Source organism: Asparagus officinalis, chromosome 3 (genome assembly GCF_001876935.1).
Source record: "Asparagus officinalis chromosome 3, Aspof.V1, whole genome shotgun sequence".
NCBI classification, from domain to species: domain Eukaryota; kingdom Viridiplantae; phylum Streptophyta; class Magnoliopsida; order Asparagales; family Asparagaceae; genus Asparagus; species Asparagus officinalis.
In genome coordinates, this window is record NC_033796.1 from 9,547,291 (window position 1) to 9,572,385 (window position 25,095).

General features: G+C 36.2%; 2 protein-coding genes across 7 annotated transcripts; one reads left to right on the forward strand and one right to left on the reverse strand.

The window, feature by feature from the left end:
* Positions 27-24,251, reverse strand: LOC109832899 (probable carboxylesterase 15). 6 transcript variants are annotated; one of them, XR_002245039.1, is made up of 6 exons: positions 23,987-24,249; positions 23,279-23,740; positions 19,032-19,110; positions 18,750-18,881; positions 878-1,748; positions 27-786 (listed from the first exon to the last, which is right to left on the reverse strand). XR_002245039.1 is itself a non-coding variant. In XM_020400378.1 (4 exons), exons 1-4 carry the CDS (start codon positions 24,097-24,099, stop codon positions 4,525-4,527), a joined length of 1,347 nt encoding a protein of 448 aa, XP_020255967.1. In that variant the 5' UTR covers positions 24,100-24,158; the 3' UTR covers positions 4,167-4,524. The 6 variants fall into 6 exon arrangements, 3 of the variants coding, with proteins under 3 accessions (XP_020255967.1, XP_020255966.1, XP_020255969.1); XR_002245040.1 differs by lacking the exons at positions 18,750-18,881; positions 19,032-19,110; positions 23,279-23,740 and adding an exon at positions 19,714-19,828 and having other exon boundaries at positions 28-786; positions 23,987-24,251; XM_020400378.1 differs by lacking the exons at positions 27-786; positions 878-1,748; positions 18,750-18,881; positions 19,032-19,110 and adding exons at positions 4,167-5,537; positions 19,714-19,828 and having other exon boundaries at positions 23,279-23,384; positions 23,987-24,158.
* On the forward strand, positions 8,402-11,610 carry LOC109832900. Its single transcript, XM_020400381.1, has 2 exons — positions 8,402-11,517; positions 11,568-11,610. The coding sequence occupies exon 1, from the start codon at positions 10,109-10,111 to the stop codon at positions 11,333-11,335; it is 1,227 nt and encodes a 408-aa protein (XP_020255970.1). The 5' UTR covers positions 8,402-10,108; the 3' UTR covers positions 11,336-11,517; positions 11,568-11,610.

Here is a 25,095-nt window from a genome sequence, read left to right on the forward strand (position 1 = left end):
AGAACACTTTATAAGAACACAAGTAAGCTACAAATACGTAATCAAATGTGAGACTAAACTAGCTAACACTTTTTAGGAAAATTGTTTCCTTAAAAAATTACAACACAAATAAGCTACAATTTGAATCCTCAGGCTTATGGAAGGATCCAACATCTGAATGCCCTACCCTTTCATGAACAAAACAATAGCGATTACATTGAAGTTAAGAATTACAAAGAATTTATAAACATATATACAATGTCCATCCGAATGCTCTGGGTCGTAGAGAACTCTATAAATACAAGGTAACCATATAAAGCAGTAAAGCTTTGCAAGCTACACAGCCCTCTAACGTGTGAACTTTTGATGTATTCAGACCGAAACAAGGCCATATAACTGTCATCTTTGTGCCAAGAAATTTCCTCTTAACTATTGACTTTATCAACAACATGAGAAGCAACCAAGCTCTATGCAGCAATCATGACTTATCTATACTAAAAGAAAATGCTCAGCAACTTTGCGTAAATTACAGTTCCTCCAAATAATTATCAAGTAAGTCACATTGAGCCTCTCGGGGACAAGAGCACCAGGACAGCGATCAGGTTCACTTGGTAAAGAACCAGGTTCTTCAGCTTCATTGTTTTGATCATCTTCCAGTACATTAGTTCCAACCCAATAGAAACAGAGAACTACTCACCACAAAACGTAGATTTTTCCCCCCCTCGATCAATGGACTTCAGTAGAAATTAAAACAGCTACCCATTAACCCATACAAGCTCAAAATCAATGGACAGGTGTAGAAATGCCCTAATTCATCGAAATAAAGAGAGACCCAAATTGAGAAACTCATCAAAAACACGGGTTAAAGGGGGTGATTTGAAATGGGGGAAAAGCAAACCTTAGTTGTAAATTGTTGAGAAATTAGTCGGCGTCCTCAAAAAGCAGCAGTGCACAGCTCCGGTGTACTTCCCGCGGCGGATGGAGGCGGAGGAGGAGGCGGAGGAGATGGCGGTGGGGAAATCCCTGCTTCGGAACGACAAAGGCGGAGCGGCGATCGAGCTCGAGCACGGCGACAATGGAGCTTGAGAACGGAAGTGAGGTAATTCTGTTCCCCTCTTGTTCCAGGGAAAAAAGTGGGGTAAATTTGGAGGGTGGGGGTGAGGAGTGCTTATATAGTTGGGGTAATTTGGAGGAAAGTGGGGTATTTGTCCCTCATTTATCCCAACAAACCAATAACACCATAAAGGTGGTTCCAGTTCCAAATACCCCAATGAATAACACCAAATATTGTTGTTCCAAAAATTATCCCATTATCCCCAAAATTACACCAATGAATAACCCCCCCTAACAGAAACAGTAGCACCTGCTTCCTATTGGAATATATGCATTCTTGATAAGACCTTCTCAATGGAGCTAAATCTCATTGACAGCTGCTTTTGTTTACTTTATTTGGTAAAGAAATTGACCGTTTGTTGCTGAGATGCTTCTGTAATGAAAGAAAATGTACACGGTAGCTTAAAAAAAGCAAATAAAATGAAAGGAATATTGAGTAAATAATTTACTCCTAAACTTGAGAAAGAATGTCTTGAGCTATGACTAGAGCCACATACAGTTCTCCACAGAAGTAGGTGACCTATTCTCTCCGGATGTTATCGATAAACTTAAAATCCTAGTTTATAATCTTAACACGCCACGGAAAAAGCTCACTTATCATTTATCCACAATCAATTGCTATGATGAGTACGTAACACTTCCAATCTCATTAGTACCTGAAAAAAATGAAAGCTTCGTCGTCAGCAACAAATATATTTAGTACTGGGTGCTAAATTGCTACTGATACTTCCAGTGTGCTAAACAAAATCAGGAGGTTTCCAAAGAAAGAACTCTGAGCCCCATTCTTGATATAATTGGAAAAATATTATACTCTCAAGGAGGCCTACCTGCAATTAGTCATCTTCTGCCATATTCTTGTCAAGAAACATGCCCATTAGCCTACCTGCAAATGTAACATGGGAAGCTCCCACATGATGGAAGCCAATATCTTTGATTTTATTTTGATAAAATGTAGGCTGGGACCATTTGATATCATTCTTTTGAGGTACATTAACACCCCCCCCCCCAAAAAAAAAAAAAAAAAAAAAAAAAAATAACCCCCCCCCCCCCAAAAAAAAAAAAAAAAAAAATCTAACTGATAGATTGTAGGACGTTTCTTCCAAAATTTACTATCCTGAATTTACCTCAGAAATCCAACCCACTTTTGCGCTAGATTTGAAAACCTAGAACTATGTTTTTCAATAATGTAGGGTCATGTTCATCTTGGAAAACATGGAACCAAGCCTTCCTAATGTTCATTTTTGCACATATAACTTGAATATGTTAAATTATGGTTCATCTTGTGCTTCGTTGTCAGCATCAACGCCTTGTTCAGGTTAATGAAAAAAAAAAATCAATTCCTTATTCAGATAACTTGCGCACCTAATTAGACAACATTTCAACATCAGCTACCCTGATATCAAATTGCTAATATTTTCAGTTTCGCATAAAAAGCAAATAACTACAGGGATAACCAATTCTACTGGAAGCCAACAATAGAGCCAAACCTGAGGCAGAACATATATAAATATATATATACTAAACTGTGGTTCCAAAATTAGGTAAGGTTTTGAACTCTAATGCTTTTAACCTTAATTGCATCCTTGCAAACTTTTAATAGGCTAGGACCAATTCTAGAATAATTTTATCAAACACAATCATTTTCAAGATTTTAGTTGGCATCATGATAATCCTTCAACTAAAACAATCAAAACCATCTAGACGGGAGCGGCAGCAACGACTAATATATTTAGCAATACTGATATTAAAAGCCTTCTCAGATGTCGTGAACTATTAGTTGTATCAGCTTAAACTTGTCCACAATGAAAAAGAAAATGCCCAAAATGATAGGTCCGCCAAAAGTTAAAGGACAAAGACATTAAATCCTCGTGTTGTTGCCCTCAACTTGAATCTCTTTTGTAAAGGAAATTAGATGAGTTCTTTTTTTGCAGTTTTGGTCCCAAAATGTCTCATTCAAAGTTCAGAAAATGCCTCAATTATAATCGTCATTATTGACTGCACAAAACCAAACAAGTTGTTTAAGTTTTTGCCCATCATGGAGTACGAGCTAATCTCCTTTTCCAGGCTGTAGTGATCAGGAATCTGCCCTAAACTTGATTGCATCCATTGAATGTATTTCATTCTCCTAAGGGAGTCTTTTAAAGGCTACAGTTCTATGCCCTACGCTCATTTAAGTTAAATGTTGGAGGTACATCTGTAGCTAATTTAGATTCAAACGCAATAAATTATTGGCAACCATAGTAGTGATTTGTAGACTTCTCTTATCAAATTACTTCCATGGTACAAGAGAGAAAAGTGTGGGCTCCTTCTCTACAATTTTTCCAAAATTGAGGATCCTCATTTTTCCATCTTGTAATATGAGAGCAGTTTGGAAGAGAATACTCTAGCTAGCATTATTCAAATACTAAGAACCACATGGAACAAGAGCCAAGAACCAGAGAAAGGTAAAACGGGAGATGAAGAAGAAATGTGACGTGTATATAGAATGAAATAACTGCTCATGTTAGATCTCATCCAAAGTGGTGAAGAACCACAAAAACTTACGTATATTTAGAAAAGGTAAAAACCCTACAAACACATCGTCTTCTAAAAATCAAACAAACATGTACAACCATTTAACCTAGACATTCCACAAACTACTCATGCCTCTAGCGTATCATGAGAAGCATCATGGAGAGGAGTAAGGAATGACAATTATGTAGGAATCAGCGAGATATATCAAGGAGAAACGAGCCCTGGATAGATCTTGATTGTTAAGATCCTAATCAGTTAACTCCGATGATCAAGACCTCATTGCAACATAGGTAGATAGCACAATGCCTTAAGTAACCTACAAATTAACTCCTATTTTCTTTTCTCTTTGCTATCTCATCTTATTATGATGTTCATCGACAAATGAACTATAACATAAAATTTCATTCTATTCAAAATCGTTTATAAATCTGACATATAGACATATGAACTCTCTAATATACAAAGCCAGGTTAGCTATGATAACTGGGCCGTGATTGAGAGCATCTCGGCCTTGTGTTACTGGGTCTAGAGTGAGTTAATTGGGCTTTTGAAAAATTTAATGAGGCAACCGGTAGGTCTGACGTTAAATTGACTTTGCTACTTTACAAAATGAACCCAACACTCACCAGCCAGAGTCCTGGACATAAGGAAAACAAGGATCTGTTTAAGACAAAGTAGTGACGAAATCTTGCCGTTTTCAGGAAATTACCAATAGTTTTATGAGGCAACCTTTATAGAGCTCTTTTCAGGAAATTGCCAGTAATTTTCACACTAATAACCCAATTTCGCAAACTAATAATCAAAACTTGCAAGCAACTATAGAAGACTGCCCAGCCAACAGGACCAGGAACACAAAGAAAGAGGAGAGATTCTAGAAGCTAACATCAGAATCAGCAATAAAACACCCAACCTCCTGGTTCAGTTACAACCACCACCACTCTCACCGACAAACCTCTTAACAACTTCCATCAACTCATTAGCCGGCTCCGACCAAGGATCAATAGTAAAAAACCCATGCTGCTGCCCTTCAAACTCCGCCACCTCCACCGGCTTCCCCCACTCCTTCAACCTCTCAGCATACTCCACCGCCCGATCCCTCAACAAATCACAGCCTCCAACCACCACAAGCATCGGCTCAATCTCGACCTTCTCCAAACTCACGCTCTCAGGCCCAAACGGATTGATCAGAGGATGATCAATATCCGCTCCTATCGGCATTGACAGCCTCCAGAACCTGTCATTAAGCTCCAAGTTCAAGAATGCATCTTTCGGACACTCCGCCTCAGATTTCGTCCGCTGGGTCCCGCCAAAGAAGGGGCCCAGAAGAACGTACCCCCTGATTCTAACCGGTGCCAGGTCAGCGAAGTTTGAAATGGCTAGATGATGGGTGATGGTCCCGCCAGCGGAGTCACCGGAGATGAAGACTCGGGTGAAGTCAGCTACATTGGATAACCACGTGTCCGGGTCTGTGGCCGCCGACTGAGCATGAAGCCACTTGACGGCTGAAAAACTGTCATCAATTGCAGCAGGGAGACGGTGTTCAGGGGCAAGACGGTAATCTGGGGATATAATAACAGCTTGGAGCTCAGAGGCAAGGCGAAGGCAGTAGTTCTGACAGTTTGGCCACGTTCGAGATCCTATACAGAATCCGCCTCCATGGAAGTAGTAGAATATCGGGAGCCTGGAGCCATTGGGATCTCGAGGTTTGTAGAGGCGTAGGGAGAGTTTGTGAACAGGATCAAATTCTACGTCTTTCCACTCGACAGTTCCATCGTCGTGGATTGGGACAGGGAAGCTAGGGTCAGGGGAGCGAGCGATGGAACGTCCGCTAAAGAGCTTGAAGAACACCTCGCATCTTCGGACCTCGATAGGGGTGGTGTCAGTGTTGGACATGGTGATGATTGTTGATTTTGGGTTGTGCCAAGGAAGTCCTGTTATATAAGAGGGAGAAATGGAAGAAAACAAAGCATAGGTTAAAAGAGTTGGCATAGTGAGTCAGCCTCTTTGTCCTATGTGGTGCGTAAGTTACATGCCTGATACTTCCGACTCCTAGTTTGTGGACTCATTCTAAATTGAACTCAGGAACTAAAACAAAATTGAAGAATAGTCAGTATACTTCTTAAAATCCAAAAGTAGAGTTTTAAGTGGGATGAATCAGCAGTCCACTACGAAAATGATGACTAAGTTGAAAGATATTTAACCGAACCAAAAAAGTTCAGATATCTTTTATACGCACAGACAAAGGGTGGTAGCTATTAGTCTTTGGCCCTATGATTTAAAGAAGACAAAATTTGCTGGAAGGATGTTAAGATGGAGGAGGTGAAAGTTGCAATCACATTGGGCTCTATATCCTCATCATCTTAGAGCGCAGAATGAGAATGTACAAGCGTGGCAAAGCCTGCTTTCCTCCATCACTGTGTAGCATCTGACCTGTTTTCCAATGCAAGATGGCAAAGCCATTCCATCAAAACAGTGAAACCAATTATGCCAGGTTTGGGGTTCAGGATCCTTAGTCAAGATCCAATATAATTGATAATTATTATTATTCATTATCCAATTATTAAAAAAATGCAAGGTGGCAAGACACCCCTTAGCCAAATTCAATGTTTGAAAATCTTACTTTTAGATATGATTTAATTCTTGTGCATGCTAGAAGATAAGTTTCATTGGATTCTGCGAGATAAAATGCTTTTCAGGCACACGAGATGGCCTACTTTTTTTTTACTTTATTGTTATCTATTTTTCATAATTTCTATCCATATTCCCTTTCCGTTCTTACACCAGTACACACTCTATGCACATAATCGTACCAAATGGCTATAGTTCACTTATTAAGGAAAATTACGGCTCACACAGTATGTGCCCCGTAAACATAACTATTAACCTGATCAATAAGAGAAAGTTGTGTTTTAGCATATATAAATAGGTAGGGGTGTCCAAATGGGCCTGAGGCCCGGGCCTGCTGGCCCGTGTGCCCGGCCGGGTTTAGCCCCCCGAGCCAAACCGGGTTCCGGCCCGGTCGGCGGCGCTCGTCGGCGCGCCACACGCCCGGCCCACCAAAAATGGCCGGAGCTATGGGTTGTCGGCCGAGCCGTGGCCGAAGCCAGTGGCGCCGTCTGGCCCCAAACGGTCACTTAAATCTGACCCATTTTATGACAAACAGCGGCCCGGCCCGGCCGTAACAGCCATTTTTGACCTTTTGACCAAAATAACCCCAAAAACGGTTAAAAAAGATCAAAATTTTAGGGTATTTTGGTCATTTGTCGAGGGGTCTGCCTCTATAAATAGATGGGGTTTTCATTTGTTTTTCTCATCCAAAACTCATCTACTTCTCTCTAATACTCTATTATACTCTCTAATAATCGCTTTAGCTCTCTAATTCTTCAATCAAATGGCTTCCTCATCTGATTATGAAGGAAAAAACTCAACTCCCGAAATGAGTCCTCCTACTATAGGAGGCACAGCTACTCCTTATACTCCTACCGATGTTGATCCTACATCCGGTGGTGACGATTCTACTACACCAAGAGCTCCTAAAAGACCGAGATCCGATGTGTGAAATTTTTTCGAGAAGATAAACATCATCAGGGATGAACATGGTAGGCTTCTCACCCAGAAGGCTAAGTGTGTTGTGCGGCCATATTTTTCAAGCTCATCATAAGAGCGGCACCAACCACCTCAAACGCCGTTTAGATAAACACAACAAAGGTCAGACGCCTCAATGTGATATCCGACAATCTATGCTTTCCCAATCCTCATCTTCTGGTAGTATCGGTAGTTAGAATTATGACGTAGTCCGAACCAAGAAATGCGTCATCAGGTTTATCATTCTTAAAAATCTTCCTTTTAAATTAGTAGAAGAAGATAAATTTGAAGATTTATTTACAGATGGTTTTTATCCCGCATTTAAAAAAATTTCTCGTCAAACTTGTTAACTTGATATTTTAAAATATTATCAAGAGAAACAAGGAAAAATAATTTTTTATTTTCAGTTTAAACTGTAAATTTTTTTAACTTCTGATATTTGAATATCTAAAGCATAAACTGGTTATTTATGTATCACAGCACACTGGATTGATAAAAATTAGCAAATATTTAAAAGAGTTATTTCTTTCATTGCATTTGAAGAGTCACATACTGGTATTAATATTACAAATTTAATAATTGAAGAACTTACAAAAATAAAAATATCAGAAAGAATATTTTCTCTTTCACTAGATAATGTAAGTAATAATATAGTTGTTGGTTATATCAAAACATCTCTGTTATTGCCATATTATGATGATCTTTTTCATATTAGATGTGACTGCCATATTTTAAATTTAATTGTTCAAAGTGTATTTAGTGAAATTAAACCCATGATAGAAAAGATTAGGTCAGTAGCTTATGCTCATAATACTTATGAACAAAGAATTAAAAGATGAAAATAATTATGTAAAAGAAAAAATATAAAACTCAGACTAATTCCAAAAGATGTTGACCATAGGTGGAATTCCACCTATGCAATGTTAAGCGTAGCAATAAAATATAAAGATTATAAATAATTTTATTGCTTTTTATACTTCTAGTTCTAGCTCTGGTAGCATGTATGGAATAACTGAAGATGAATGGATAGTTATAAGTAATTTAAAAGAGATGTTACAAGTTTTTTATGATGCTACAATGTTATTATCTGGCTGTTATTATCCAACCATTACTTTAGCTGCTTTACAAGTTTTAAATATTCAAAAAAATAATAATAAATATCGTATAGATAATTATTTTAAAAATATAATTTTTCAAATGGAAAGTAAATTTAATAAATATTTTATGTCTATTCCTATTATTTTTGGTTTGGGGGTTCTTATTGATACGTGTCTGAAGGATATTGGCTTTCGAAGTTTGTTAAATTCCTTGTATGATAATATGATTATCAGTGTTTTAAATATCGACCAACATATCGGACATGTCGGCCGATATAGCGGATTGAGGTGTCGAGCGACACAAATATGGGAAATACAAGTCGCATATCGTTTTTCGGCGACATATCGGTCATATCGGCAAAAAATCGGACATATCGGCCGATTTTCCTGTTTGGAAAATCGACCGAGATTTATAAAAATCGGTTCAGCTTATTGGGTTTGGTTTGGGTTTGGGTCGATGACTTGCCCTCTTTTTGAACCCGATAGACACCCCAACGACCGATATACACTCGATCAAAAGAAAAAAAAGGAGAAAAACACCCGATCAAAAGAAAAAAGGAGAAAAACCCTAGTTTTCGCTTGCAACTGGGAACCAGCAGCCTCCTCTCGTCGTTTTGCCTTCGTGGTCTCAACAACAGCAAAAACCCTAAGCCTTCGTGGTCAGAAATTCGAAGCTCCTCTTTCTTCTGCGCCATCGGAGCCGCCTCATCATCTGTTTTTTCCCCGTGCCGCCACCATCGAAGCTCCTTTGGTAAGCCTCTCTGACCTCTCTCTCTCTTTCTCTCTCTCTCAAAGATAAAGAAAACATAGATGATTCTCTGATTCTGACTCTTCATGGCCTCTCTGAAGTCTGACCTCTCTCTCTCTCTCTTTTTCTCTCTCTCTTTCTCTATTTTCGAACCCGATAGACTCTGTTTTGGGATGCATCTAAGGTTTTTAACTTTCCCTTTTTTCTTTTTACTCTTCTTTCTTTTCCTAAATTATTATCATAAGTTTCTATTTGTATCTTGGAGCAAATTGTGGACAAAAAGTAATTAAATAATTCTTTTGGATTAAAAGTAAAATTATCTTGTTAGAGTTTTTTATTTTTCAGGATGAATCCTTTATTTTTATTTATTTTATTTTTCAGAGATAGATAACTCCCCTTTGAGTTTTTAAATGATGGGAATGCTTGTATAAATATTTGTTTATATCTTTACATTTTAGCTCTAACTTGATTTTTTAGTAATCCTCGGAATATGAAAGATTCAACTCTAGTAATAATCCTTGTTTAATTAATATGATGGGAATGCTTGCATAAATATTTTTTATGTCTTTACATTTTAGCTCTAATCTTGTTTAATTAATATGAAAGATTCAATGTCTTAATTTTTAGTAATCCTCGTAATAATCCTTGTTTATCATTTAATATCCTTGATTTCTCGTAATAATCCATGTTTATCATCTTTGTGGATCTTTACAACTCTGGTAGCAACTCTTTGGATAATTTTTACAGTCTGGTAGCAACTCTGTGGATCTTTACAGTCTGGTAGCAACTCTGTGGATAATTTTTACAGTCTGGTAGCAACTCTGTGGATCTTTACAGTCTGGTAGCAACTCTGTGGATAAAGAGTTTCTTCTTTTCTTCTGTGGATCTTTACAATCTGGTAGCAAATCTGTGGATAATTTTTTTCTGTTTGCACTTTGCACATTCAGTTTGTGTGACTGTTGAGTGGTGACTGCTGACTAAGAGGACTTGTTTCTCAAAATCAGGTAAGCCTCCTTGAATTTTTTCCCCTGTCAAATAAAATTAATTTTTAGTTAGTAATTGAATTATAAATATGTTGTCTAAATCTGTATTTGTCTTATTTTGTAGAATCATGACGTCTGAAGGACAAGGATCTACTAGACCGCCAACAACATCAAAACCGGACGGTAAAGATCCATATTGGCTAAATGTGGAGAGAGTTGATTCTGATACAAGTAAAGTTAAATGCAAATATTGCACTCAAATTCTCAATGGCGGGATTAGCCGATTCAAACAACACCTAGCCGAAAAAAGGGGAAATTGTGCGTCGTGTGTGAAAGTACCCGATGATGTTAAGGCGAAAGTTTCTAAAATTTTAGATAATGTAAAGAAGAGTAAGGATGAAAAGGAGATGAAGATGCATAACTTGTTGAGTGAGGTGTATATTGGGGAGGATGAGGAGGAGCAAAACTCTATCTCATTGAATAGTCAAAGAAGCTCATCATCCTCCCACAAGGTAATTGGACCAATGGACTCCTTCGTCGCTCGTTCTCCCGAGGAGATAGCCCAAATGGTAGCAAAGGGGAAACAACCAACGATGGACTCCAAACTTAAAAAGAAGAAAAGGGAGGATGTATTGCGATACGTCTCCAAATGGTTCTATGAAGCCGGCATTCCATTTCATACCGTCACGCTTCCCTCTTTCCATCAAATGCTACAAGCTATTGGCTTGTTTGGAAGTCATTTGCAAGCTCCATCCATGTATGAACTGAGTGAGACATGTTTGCAAAAAGAAGTTGAAGAGACAAAAGAAATTGTTAAAAACTTTAAAAGGACTTGTGTTGTCAATGGTTGCTCGATAATGACCGATGCATGGAGTGATCGGAAGTCTAGAAGCATCATGAACATAGTTGTACATTCTGCTGGGAGAGCTTGTTTTTTATCTTCACATGATGCATCGGCTGATAAGCACGATGCTAAGTATATCTTTGATTTTGTAGACAAGGCTATTGATCAGATAGGGGAGGCAAATGTGATACAGATAGTCACTGATGGAGCTTCAAACAATATGACGGCTTCTAAGTTATTGCTTGAGAAGAGGTCAAATATATTTTGGACGACTTGTGCTGCACACACGGTGAACTTGATGTTGTGCGATATAACTAAGATAAAACACATTCGTAATGCCATTTTAATGGGGAGTGTATCAGTGTTCATATATAATCACACCAAGCCTCTTCAATTATTTAGGGAGTTCACTAAGAGTGATCTTGTGAGACCGGGAGTTACGAGGTTTGCTACGGCGTTCCTTTCTCTATAGTCATTAAGAGATCATAAGAAAGAGATGAGGCAAATGTTTATCTCTGACCAATAGACAGATTGTAGCCTTTCAAGAACATCAGTGGGTAAAAAGGTATATTTTAAATTAAAATTTCAATTGCATTAATTTTATTCATTTGATCATTTATATTTTATTGATTGGATTTATTTGTATGTTTGTAGGTTGCGGAGATTATATATTTTATTGATTGGATTTATTTGTATGTTTGTAGGTTGCGGAGATTATTGCTAGCAACAAGTTTTGGGATAATATAGACTTTGCTCTCAAAGTATTCGCGGAGATTATTGCTAGCAACAAGTTTTGGGATAATATAGACTTTGCTCTCAAAGTATTCACTCCTCTAATGAAGGTTCTTCGGCTTGTGAAAAAAATTGGAGTACATTTGAAATGGTAATATTATTTCTTAAATTTTAATCATCTTGTATGCTTGTATTGTAATATTTGATGAGTAGTTTTTTTATGCTAATTCATGATTTTCTTTTGTAGATTCATACGAAGAAGAGGAATAGACTAACTCATAAAAAACTTCATGATTTAGTCTTTGTCAAGTTCAATGCAAAGTTGAAGAACAAGCATGCCGTCCCAAATAAAGATCCTTAAACCGCCTACGATGATGATGAAAGAGTCACTGAATGGTTGTTGGGTGAGGAGGGGAATAATAGTGATGATGAAGTATTTCCGGGAGAGTGTTTAACCTTTAGGCAAGTTGGAGATATTTCGGGAGCTAATCCAAGGAAGAGAAAGAGTGGAAGGTTGCAAACGTATGAAAGAAAGAAGAAAGCGGGATCATCTTCATCGAAAGGAAAAGAGCCGATGGAAGATGACGAGGAAGAAGAGATGGATGCGTTCTTCACGGAGTCGGATGAGGATGCTAATGCTACTTTTGAGGATGACGATGAAGATTGATTCTAGACTTTCTAGTTATCTTAGCTTTTATGTTATTATGGATTTGCTCTTGAATGTTAAACAATTATAAACTATTTGTAGCTTTAAAAACTTGTTTGTTTGTTTTGATTTGCTTATGTTTGATATGAATCTTGTGAGTTGTGATCTTCATTCTATATGTTATATCTTATATGTTACTTGCTTTATTCTTTACATGTTATTCTATGTTTACTAACAATGTTTTCTTATTTTGTAGGTCAAGCACCCAAATTGTTTCAGGATGCAATCGAGAATTAAATTTCTACAATCGGTTAGTGATCCTAAACATCATATATTGTTTACTTTTTTATATGTCTAGTCTATAAAGTTTATAAAGTATGCTTATATTGAATTTAAGAATACTTAGATTACATTTAGGACATGATATTATACATATACGCACACCCGATATGGCAATCCGATATTTAGTCCATATCCCCCGATATATCCCCGATTTTTCCGCTATCCGACATGAATTTCAACCGTCCGACATGAACCCGACATCCGATATTTAAAACCTTGATGATTATAAACACTGATGATGGTCAAACCATTATTGCTACTACTCATCATAATACTGTTAGAAATTATTTTTAAAGATTATATGATGAGTACGTAGCTAAATATGGTGTAGCTACACATAAGTCTATAGCTTCTGCTTCTACGAGCTCAAGTCGGGGCAAAAGTGTAAGTTTTGATAGGTATGCAATGGTAACTGAGCTAACTGGTGGATCTGGACTTGGATCATCAGCGAAAGTTTCTAAAATTGATCAATATTTAACTACATCTTTAGTTAAATATCAAAATAATAGTTTAGATATTTTACAATGGTGAAAAGTATATGGAACAGCTTCATATTCTATACTTTCCATCATGATTCGTGACTTACTAATAGTGCAGGTTTTCACGGTAGTTTCGGAATCTGCCTTCAGCATAGCAGGACGTTTGATCGACGACCACAGGACATCGTTAGATCCGTATATTGTACAGACGATCATGTGCTTATAAGATTGGTGGAGGTACGAGAAGAAAACACAAGGTATCGATCGAATAGCTGGTATTGAAGATAAATTTGAAGAGTTGGGACTAGTAGATAGATATAAAGAGGAAAGAATATTCATCAAATTATAATTTTTATTTCTCAGCTAAAATTTTGTAATAAATTAATTTAGAAACAGTTACAAATGATAGTGATATAGATGAATAGGTATCAACCTAGTTGGGATGTACTCATCTATTGTGATGCGACGAATTCCAAAATAAATATAATTGTAAACGATTTACTAATTATTAATAAAAAAGTTATTTTTATCATTTTAATTTTTATAATTTTTTGTATTTGTAATTTATGAAATTTCAAATGATTAATAAATAATAATATGATTTTTTTTATTAAAATTTTATTTAATTTTTTTAGTTATGTATTATTGAAAATTTAAAGAAATAAAAAAATGAAAAAAAATGAAAAAAATATAAAAAACCTAAAAAACCTAAAAAACCAGGCCGGCCCGGGCCCGGTTTTCCAGGTCGGCCCGGGCCGGGCCAGCCCATTTGGACACCCTTATAAATAGGACGTCGTCACCTTCATTTTTCTAGTACCAATGCCAAGTTCTCTGGTACATAGTCCTACAAAGGGAGAGACAACCTAAGTCAAATCTACTCTTCTATACTTATAGGACCCAAGTAATCACTATTTATGCTACAGTAAATATTGTATTCTAACTCGAATCTAACACTGTTCTTTTGATGTTACTGTTATGCTATAGGATTTTGTTGTATTATAAACAGTAAATTAAATCAAATGTATTAAAACTTAGATCCTCCTCTAAATATAAAGGAGTAGATATGGTTTCTAAATCAAATGTATTAAAACTTGAATCCTCCTTTAAGTATAGAGGAGTAGATATGATTTCTAATTTTAAGTATACAATAATCAAATTAAATACAAGGTTGTTGATAGCGGATCACGTCACGTCGCGGCGAGGTACCGCTTAGGCTATTGCGGGCTATTGCGGCAAAATAGTGGCAAATAACGTACAGTCAAATAGCGGTCAAATATAAATATATTTAAATATTCTAAATAATAAGAAAAATCATATAAAAATCTAAAAATCCTATAAATGCATACTTGATGCCTAAACATGAAATAGATGTGTGATAATTACATAATATTAACAACGTACTATAATTATAAAGATTAAAGAATGAAAAAACGCACCTGTTTAAAAATTATTGATATAATGAGTATATATAATTAAAATTTAAAAGAGTCCTTTCAAGTCATAAATGAGTAAATAAGCAGAAACAGATAACAAATCATATTGATCAAGTATTAACAATTGTATAGCACAAAATGTCTAATGGGCATGGACATGTAAACAATAACGAAACAAAAGAACCCACAACCACAAATTCCAAATAACCATACAAAAATATGTATGCAGGTATATGCCCAGTGTTCATTTAGGCAAACATAATAAACTGCCTACCTATTGGATAAAATGTACAAACTTTTTATAACCATAACATGGTGGCATTCATCTTATGATGGAGTAAGTATCTTCTAATTAGAAGTACAAACTTTTTATAACCATAACATGGTGGCATTCATCTTATGATGGAGTAAGTATCTTCTAATTAGAACATCCCAACAAAAAATATCCATAAAAGAACATTCATCTTATGATGGAGTAAGTATCTTCTAATTAGAACATCCCAACAAAAAATATCCATAAAAGAAGTCTCCTATTAGTTACGCTTATTAGTGCAAGTTCAAAGATCAACAAGATATCAACCACTGACAATACTCATGGTGCAGTACAGAAAAATCAGTTTATGAAAATATCAGATAGTGAATAGGATAAAAAAGATGAAATTGTACTTCATTGAAAGGGAAGATAGGGAAACTATGAGAAGGTTTAGAGGAGAATTTATACATTTTCCTCTGTTGCAGATCTAGCCAACAGAGATGGAGATAACGTCGGAGGGAAGCTTGTCGGAAGTCGGAGCGGTTGTCCTGACTGGAGCCGGAGCGGTAGTCACTGAAGCTTTGCAATCAGTAGAGGGAGGCTGGAGCTTCGAGCGGAGCTGTTCGCTGGAGCCTGGAGCGAAGCTGTTCGTTGGAGCCTGGAGCGGAGCTGCAGAGATGATGAAGTCGCTGGAGCCTAGAGCGGAGCTGCGGAGATGATGAAGTCGCTGGAGCCTAGAGCGGAGAAGATGACAGGAGGCGGCTAGGGTTCGGGTGTGTGGGAGAGAGGGATTCGTCGTGGCCATTTTTATCCGCTTTTAACAAGTCGGGTTCGAGTTCGGGTCGGGTTCGGGGTGAAAAAATCAAATGCGTTTGATAGCGGGTTTAGCGGGTTTACCGCTTTTAAATGCTTTTATCCGCTTTTAAGTGCTTTTACGCGCTATTCGAATGCATAACGGTTTTTCGTGCTTAATCTAGCCGCGAAACCCCTACGCGTATATCTGAAGGGTCGCGACCACCTATGATGCACGGACACGGATACGGGACACGGATACGACACGGACACGGATAGGGGATACGAAAAAATCCAAAAAAATAGGATACGGGGATACGGCGAGGAATTTTTTTTCAAATTATTATTATATATAGAAAATTTTATAAAATTCAACTAACAATCTAAATTATGAATCTATCATAAATAACAAATTTGTAAAACAAAAAGGAATTGGAGTACAGTACTCATTCTATCACAAAATAACAAGTTTGTAAACAATTAAGTATTTACATGTTTATAATTTATTAGTTAGCATGCAAATTACTATTTTAAGCTCTTTTTCTAATTATACTAATTAATAAGTGTCAAGACTAGACTTTGTTTTTCTTTTTACAGATTATACTTAGAGTTAAAAGGCAGCAATAGCAAGGATGAAGGATCAATAAAAAATTCCAACACAATTCCCAAAATAAATATCTGTAATCCATTCATTAAATAGTATATTCAATTTGTGTAATAATTCATTTGTGTAATAATTTATTGACTAACAAAATTATTGACTAACAAATAATTCATTGCCTAACAAATAATTCATATTGTATAATAATTTTTTGACTAACAAAATTATACTGGCAGATTCATTTGTTGATATGAATTAAATGTTCAAACATTCCCAATGCTTAAAATATTCGAAGGTGTTGATATTTAAAACACGAATAACGTTCATTGCAGATTCATTTGTATAAGAAATGGACAAAATTCCAATGCTTACTAGACATATAATGAAATTCATTTGATGTAATTTAAATTCATTTGTTTAAGCAAACTGAAATTGAAATTAAAAAAATACTCATATGTTAGGAAATTAAAACTGATATTGAAACTAAAATTAAAAAAATAATTATCAAATGAAGCAATAGGATTGTAGATCTGCTGACTTGCTCAGCAGTATCACGAAGCTGCATAAACAAAAAAAAAGTTAGTTTCTCAAAAAAAACAAGATAAAAAGACTGATAGGGACGGAGAAGGTTAGTTTTCTCAAAAAAAAAAAGATAAAGAGACTGATAGGGACGGAGAAGGGAAAAGAGAGAGATGAAGAGATCGACAGAGAGGGAGACGAAAAGAGAGAGATGAAGAATCGACAGAGAGACTCTGAGAGAGACGAACAGACGATTGAGAGAGAGACGAACAGAAAAGAGTGAAAAAGAATCAGAGAGAGAGAGACTCAGATCCAGAGAGAGAGAGAGACGAAGATCGAGAGAGAGAGAGAGAAGAGAGAGAGAGACTGACCTGTGATTTTGAGGACGAGCGTCGAGGACGAGATCTTCGTCGAGCGTGCGAGGTCGAGGACGAGGAGATCTTTCGTCGAGGTCGAGGTCGAGGTCGAGCGACGAGGTCGAGGAGCTCAGATTGTGGCTGCGGCGGCGGGCAGTCTTCAGGTAAGTGACGATAGGGTTTTGTGAAGATAGGGTTTAGCTCAGATTTGTGCCGGCGGCGTCTTCAGGTAAGTGAAGATAGGGCTGCATATTCGGTTCGGATCGGTTTTAAGCTCAATCGCATCCAATCCGAATTTTTTGAACTCTCAAAAACTCTCATCAGATCCAGATTTTTTTCCCTTCATCCGAATATTCGGCCCAACCGAAATTCGGATCGGTTCGGATGCGGTTTCGGTTTTAGACCGAATTAATACTATTTCATAAAAAATCTGCCCACACCTGAGATATTGCCTATTAATTCTGGATAAAGTATCATTATTTATCCATTTTTGTCTACTTAACTTTTCCCCCAAAACAATGAAATGTGGAGTTTGTTTGAAGTAACATCATTGCCACAGCTAAACAAAAAATCAAATCACTAAAATGAGTGCAAACCATATCAACAAGTACATATGGTTACGTAACATTCAAATATTAATTAACTATAATCAAAAGGTTATCTTTCATTTCTTGGAAAACAACTTAACCTGCTACGTAGAATTTGAAAGCTTATATCGAGGTTTCACCGATTTTAATGCGGGCATATACGCTAGCAGGCCCAATGAAAAAGGAACTATACAATATAAACATGTATGTAACATAACAATCAAATTACCCGAGCAATTATATAGCTTAATTTCAAGTGATGACTCACTAATAAGAAGCTATTCCATCCGACTTCGTCCGAACCAAAAGTCCTTTCCATTTTGACCGAATTCCGAACGACGAAGTCCTTCCCATTTTGAGTAATATGAATATCCGACAAAGAACGAATTAGAAAATTCGGTTCGTTTTTTTTTCCGGGCGGTTCAGGGGTTCAAACCGCTATCCAAAACGGTTTAATTCGGTTCGGGCGGTTTAGAGTCTTCTTCTCATCCATTTAATTTCCGGTTCGAACGACCCGCTTTTCGGCGGTTTTTTCGGTTGAACCGGTTATTTCGTTTTTCCCACCCTAAGTGAAGATAGGGTTTTGTTTTGGGGGATTGGGTTTGGGTTTCGGGTTTACTTTTTTCCATCCGCTTTTTTTTTTCTTTGCATCAGCGTATCCCAGCTGTGTCCCATAACTGTTTGACCGTGTCCCCCAACATGTTGACCACTGACCCGTGTCGGACACGGATTGACCGTGTCCGACACGTGTCGTGCACGTGTCGTGCACGTATCCGTGTCCGATTCGTGTCGGACACGGATACGTGGCCTCTGGGGATGAATCCGTGCTTCATAGGCGACCACTATTCGCCCCGCTATAGCCCCGCTATTGGCCGCTATTTACAACACTGATTAAATATATTAAAACTTAGAAGGAGGTAAGTTCAAAATGTAATACTTAAAAAAAATAGGAGGCTGTGCTTTACACGGGGTGCACACTAGTATACAATAAAAGGAGCTACAAGTATAACGAAAGATTCAAGCTGTAGGATAACATGGGCTACATGTTGATTTTTGAAACATGTAATAAGATATATACGTGTTTCTTGGTGCATTTATTCCTATTTGCAAAAAGTAAATTTCTTTAGCTTCCCAAACAGAGAGTACCTTCCACAGACAGTGCAGCATGAACCATGAAAATGATTTAGTCTCTCTGCTTCTAGGTTTTCATCATCGAGATCTGGATCAAATAGTACTAATGTGTGGAAATTTCCATCATAGGCATGAACAGTAACCATTCTAGGGCAAAACAATTAAACAATGTATTATCCAATAAGCTACACCTTAGAAGTTCGGTGAGAATAAAAATCATTTCCAATTAAACATTTAGTAAAGATAATTTTAAAGTGTAAATAAACGGTCTATTTATAAGTCTTAAGAAGAATATACCACAATAATGATGAAGCAACAAGCTCTTCTTTTTATATTGCTACACATTCTCCAGATATTGATAAAGGGAAAACACATCCTGGGTTTAAAGGAAAAAATCAGAGTGACTGAAAAGTTTCATCGATATGTAATTAGTCATGCTAAGTTCTATGAAGTATATCTTGATCAACGGTGTATATAATAGCAATAACAGGGAGAGGTTAGGAGAAATGTAGATCTAAGCAAACGGACAAGCTAAAAACAGTTAGTGAACATGGACCATATCATGCTGCTGTTTATGAGGGAATTCGGAGTTTCGCATATTAGAAATGGCTATAAGTTAAGAGAGTTATAAAAGAAAATGACTCATTCCTACGATTTTTCCGCATATATACCCTTATCTTTCTTTAAGGGAAAAAAAGCCGATTTTCATATTTACCGAGATGACTTTGCAATCTTACATTCTATTACTCTCCTTTAAAAAATTCCATACCACAAAATACTTTTTTTAGTAAAGATTAAAATAATGGTAAAACAACAAAAATAATTCTAAGCACAAATCCAACAGTTCTATATACCTTCTGAAGAATAATACAGGATAATGATTGAATAGTAATATGCTTACTGCAGCAGATGGTGATGGCCAGTGTCAACAACGAATTCTTTTAAAATAAAACAATATTTTGAAAATACTGACTTTTACCTGGGGGTCTAATTAGGTACATTACTTGATGCCTAAGCTTGGCGCTATTAACTTTGAATCTTCTGACGATACTTTCATCTGGGTCTTTAAGGTTACCAATCTTATCAAAGGGTCCCTGGAAGAATAGCAGAACGGAAGTTGTCAGCATCCTCGCGATGTGGACTCTACAAGATTTACTTTGCCCTTAGTTTACTCAATGTGAGGTGGTTATGAGTTAAGGGAAGAAGAAAATTTAGACAGAAATTTAGACACAGACAGCTACATCCATATATTGGTGAGAGTAGTTAAATTCAGACAAAAAGGTCTGACCCTGGGAGGCAAAGTTAATGAACTGATTTAGGCAAAGATATGGAACAAAGTTGTAAACTCATAAGACTCATAACTTTGTTCCTCCGTGCTGACCCCTTCACTTATATCTGAAAACATCTGAGAAACAACATGGGTTACACGAGATTAGGTTAAGTTGGAGAACTAGCCCTGGTTCCTCAGCATCTTCCCCTTCCATTTACATCTTCGGGACTGACACAAGATAGTAAAAAGCCATTATTCTCCTAAAGGTAACAAATTTATGCTAAAGGCAACAAGGTAGACTCAAATATAACAATTAATAGCTAAAAATTGAAAAGTTTAAAAAATTTAATATCTAAAGATGACAAAGCTCGACTCAAAGGTATGCAATAAGAAACTCTTTATTTTGCTAAAGGAATGATACATGTAACAAGCTAGCCACAAACATAACAATTAATAGCTAAAAGTGACAAAGTTCAAAACAATTAATAGATAAATGAGATAAAGCTTAACATGAAGGTATCAAATAAAAAAAAATATTTTACTGGAGGTAACCAACGTACGATAAAGGTAACAACTCAGACACAAACGGGACAACTAATAGCTAACAATGACAAAAATTCATAACTAATGTAACAATTAATATTAAAGAAGACAAAACTCGACACAAAGATACGAAATAAAAACAAAAAATCTTTGTTTCGCTTCGCTAAAGGTAACAAGATTATGTTAAAAGTAACAAAAGTTAGACACAAAGGTAGTAATTAATAGCTAAAGGAAACTAAGTTCAAAACAAAAGTAATAAGTAATAGCTAATGGGGGCAAAGCTCAGCAAAAAGGTATCAAATAAAATTTTCATTATTTTTCTAAAGGTAACATACGCTAAAGGAAACTAGCTAGAATAAATGTAATAATTAATAGCTAAAAATGATGAATTTCAAAACAAATGTAATACTCGACAGATAAAGGTGAACAAAGCTCGACATAAAGGAATCAAATAAATAATTCTTTATTTCACGAAAGATAATGTATGGATAAAAAGGTAATAGTTAACTGTGAAAAAATTCAAAACTAATGTAACAATTAGTAGCTAAACGTGAGAACCCAGCTAAAAGGTATAAGATATGAACTCAATTGTTTTGCCAAAGGTAACAAGATTATACCAACAATAATACGTTAGACACAAAGGTAACAATTAATATTTAAAAGTGACAAAGTTCAAAATAAATGTAACAACTAATAGCTAAAGGCGGCAAAACTCGACATAGGTATCAAATAAAAAACTTCATATTTTACCAAGGAAAAAAAGTTATGCCAAAGGTAACAAGTTAGACATAAATATAACAAAAAATAGTTAAAGGTGGTGAAGTACAAAACAAATGTAACATTTAATAGCTACAGATGTGAAAGCTCGACATAAAGGTAAAACAAGAACTCTTTATTTTGTTAAAGATAATGAAGTTTTGCTAAAGGTAAAAGTCAGCCACAAAGGTAAGAATGAATGGTTAAAAGTAACAAAGATTAGAATAAATATAACAATTAATAGGTAGAGGTGACAAAGGTATCAAATAAAAAAAAACTCTTTATTTTGCTAAAGGAAACAAAATTGTGTTAAACATAACAAGTGAGGGATAAAGGGTAGCCACTAATAGCTAAAGAGAACAAAGCTCAAACAAAATTTTACAATTAATATCTAAAGTGATCAAAACGAGCACGGTGGTATCAAATAAAGAAGTCATTTTTTCCCCCTAAAGATAACAAAATTATGCTAAATGTAACAAGATAGATACAAAGGTAACAATTGATAGCTATTGGTGATTTTCAAACTATTTGTTTTTACAGTAAATTTTCATCTTATGAGAGTGAAAAATAAGCTATATGATATCAAGTACTCAACAAGAAACAGCTATAAATGGTAATAGCACTTTCAAGAGAGCAAGAGTTCAAAAGAGTTGGAGAGAGAGTTTTAGAAGGGAAAAAAAACGTTGTGCATTCAAAACTACCTATCTTTAAAGGCAAATGTCTATTTTAGGACACTAAAACCCACATAATATCAATTACTCAGCAAGTATATCTGTAAAAAGTAATACCATTTTCTTCATAGACAGGCAAGATTCGAATTTGAAAATATGGTAAGGTGTAAAATCACATAAAGGAATATGATAAATATCTACCACGTGAACCCCAAGTAAAGAAACTGAAAAGAAAGTAAATTATCACTGTAAAACTTGAAACACAAAGATTCCATAGAAATTAATAAGAAAACAGGAAGAAAAGAAGTTCGTACTTTCATTTTACAACTTTTATACACACTGGGGTAGCCCTCTTGACTGAACTATGCCAGCATTAGCACTCTTGATGCAGATTTTTTATTAAGACAACATAATTATTTTCATTTACTTTACATGGGACTCTTTTAAGAGGGTCTTCTTACCTGCATATGGTCTTATTCTCAAGGATTTTATTGAAGTATACTACTTTAACTGAAACAAGAGTCCAGTTCGTAGCTCAATGAGAGGATCAAAATATTGTAGCCCTTTTGACTGAACTATGCCAGCATTAGCACTCTTGATGCAGATTTTTTATTAAGACAACATAATTATTTTTATTTACTTTACATGGGACTCGTTTAAGAGGGTCTTCTTACCTGCATATGGTCTTATTCTCAAGGATTTTATTGAAGTATACTACTTTAACTGAAACAAGCGTCCAGTTCGTAGCTCAATGAGAGGATCAAAATATTGTTCCTATGCAAGATCACTCTGTATACAAGGAATTTACACGTGCCAAGTAGTATCTCCTGTCGGCAAAATGCGGGAATTTTCCTCATTGTAATCTTGTTTTGATGTAATAGTACTTTTCTTTGATGGTGACATATTAGATTATCAGCAAGAAAAGATTTACGGAAATGGTCAATGGAACTCCTAAATGATTAGTACCGAGAAAAACAAACATTCAATAGAGAATCGCTTTATTAAAAAGTAGAGTGAGGTCGGTATCAACCCTTAAAATGTTTCAACCTTAAATAGGTGAAGGATCCTGCAAAATTTCAATTGAGGATTCATTTCCAAAGACTAGCATTATACAACAAAAACCAGTGCTAGAACCTCTAAGGTTTACATGAAAAAAGATGCCAGAAACATGCTCGATAAAATGCCACATTGAGGAAGCAAAAAAAATTCCTTGAGATCGATACATACAGATATAGACAACCTCAAGAGTTAAAGAATGGAATCGAAATTTGCATTAGGAGTAAACAAACCAACTAAACCATTACCTGTAACGCAAAAACGAAAAGGGAGAACGAATTTCCAATCCTCCTCTTACACCAACAAACATTGGGGTTTTGATTGCTAGTCGCTAGGGTTTTGGCTCCTTCGTCTCTGATCCTACAAAAACCCTAATGAAGGGAGGATTTCTTTTCCCCGGTATTAAAGGGAAAAAAAAAAGCCAGATGCTTGATAAAATGCCTCAATGTAATGCCTTTGCAACGTATCATGAAAAAAAAATCACCGACCTCGGTACATATAGATACAATCACATAAACTAGGGGGAAAGCCGCGAGATTTAAAGGACGCACTTGCAATTTGCATAAAGAGTAAAAATTTCAAGTAAGCGATTGTCTCTCACACAAACACTTAAACGGGGAAAAGAATTACCGATCCTCTTCTTCTATGTCGACATTAGGGTTTGGCCCTCTAGGGTTTGAGCACCTTCGCCTTTGATCCTACAAAGACTCCTAACAAAAAGAGATGGGGAAAAAATTCCAATATGGAAAAAAAAGGACAGATGCTCGATAAAATGCCTCAATGCAATCACGACAAAAATCACAGAGATCGATACATATAGATACGATCATATAAACTGCTGGAAAAACTCGAGATTTAGAGAATGCACACGCAATTTGCATAAACAATTAATAAAAATAAAAAAAATAAAAAAAATCTATATCTCTAAGACAAAAACTCGAAGGGAGAAGAATTACCGAATGTGGACGTTAGGGTTTGGCTCGCTTACGGTCTGTGGCTCCATCGCCTCTGCCCTCTTTCTTTCCGCCCTCTCTTCGCGATTTGAAATGTAGATAGAGTGAGGTATCATCGTATCGACCCCCCTCTATTTATACAACAGGAATAAAATTTCCGCGTATCGTTTACGCGTCTGCGTATACTTCACGACCAGCGGTATAATTAGCGCGTCTCTGTATGCGATACGCGTACGCGTATAAGATACGCGACCGCGTAGCCTATACGCGTATAATTCAAGCGGCTACGCGGAGCAGGGGAAAGAAAAAGGCCGATTGGACTACCTATTTGTTCTGTTGGCATTTAACCATACTAGTTCCTTCCATCATTCGTATCTTAGAAATTTGTCCTCAAATCATTGAAATTCCTATTAGGTTCGCCAACTGGGCCGACTCTTATATTATTTTGAAATCAGAATCATTGAACTTTTGCTATCAGGTCCCCCAGATTGAATCAAATTAAGTAATTAACCCACTACTACTACTCTCGATTTGAGGGACAAATTTCAAAATAACTTGAGAATGAAATCGCGACCATTACTACTACTCTCGATTTGAGGGACAAATTTCAAAATAACTTGAGAATGAAATCGCGACCATTAACCCAGCACCCAAGCTTGGTGTTAATAAATGTGAATCTTCTAACAATATTCTTGTTTCGGCTTTCGAAGATTATGAATCATAACAAAGAGGCTAGTAGAGGGAGGGACACGGACACTACAGCCCGAATCATAACAAATGGTCTTGTGAAGAATAGAGCAGGACGGGGCATCTTACCGCCATGACAACATTCACAATTATTGTGACATACTTATGTACTGCTTTCCGCAAAAAAATATCCTACTAAAATTTCTAATGCTAATTAAAGCTTTTGATGAACAAATATGACAGCAGATCTACTATCATTATTAATTTGACAAACTAATATTATATGAAATCTACAACCCTGTTCTGTGTAAATAGCAATTGGCAGTTCATTTTATCTAACTAGTATGTACAAAATTATCTTTGACTATTAACAAAAGATAAAAAATTATTAAAAAAACGCTTGATTTTGACAAAGCAAAAGGTGG

Coding starts and splice junctions, on each gene's coding strand:
- LOC109832900 (XM_020400381.1), top strand. CDS start 10,109: ATGTTGTCTAAATCTGTATTTGTCTTATTTTGTAGAATCATGACGTCT.
- LOC109832899 (XM_020400377.1), bottom strand. CDS start 24,099: ATGATACCTCACTCTATCTACATTTCAAATCGCGAAGAGAGGGCGGAA. Junction 23,391..23,986: donor AACCCTAACGTCCACATTCG/GTAATTCTTCTC, acceptor GGGTTTTTGTAG/GATCAGAGACGAAGGAGCCA. Junction 19,829..23,278: donor TTTTCGTTTTTGCGTTACAG/GTAATGGTTTAG, acceptor CTATTCTTCCAG/GGACCCTTTGATAAGATTGG.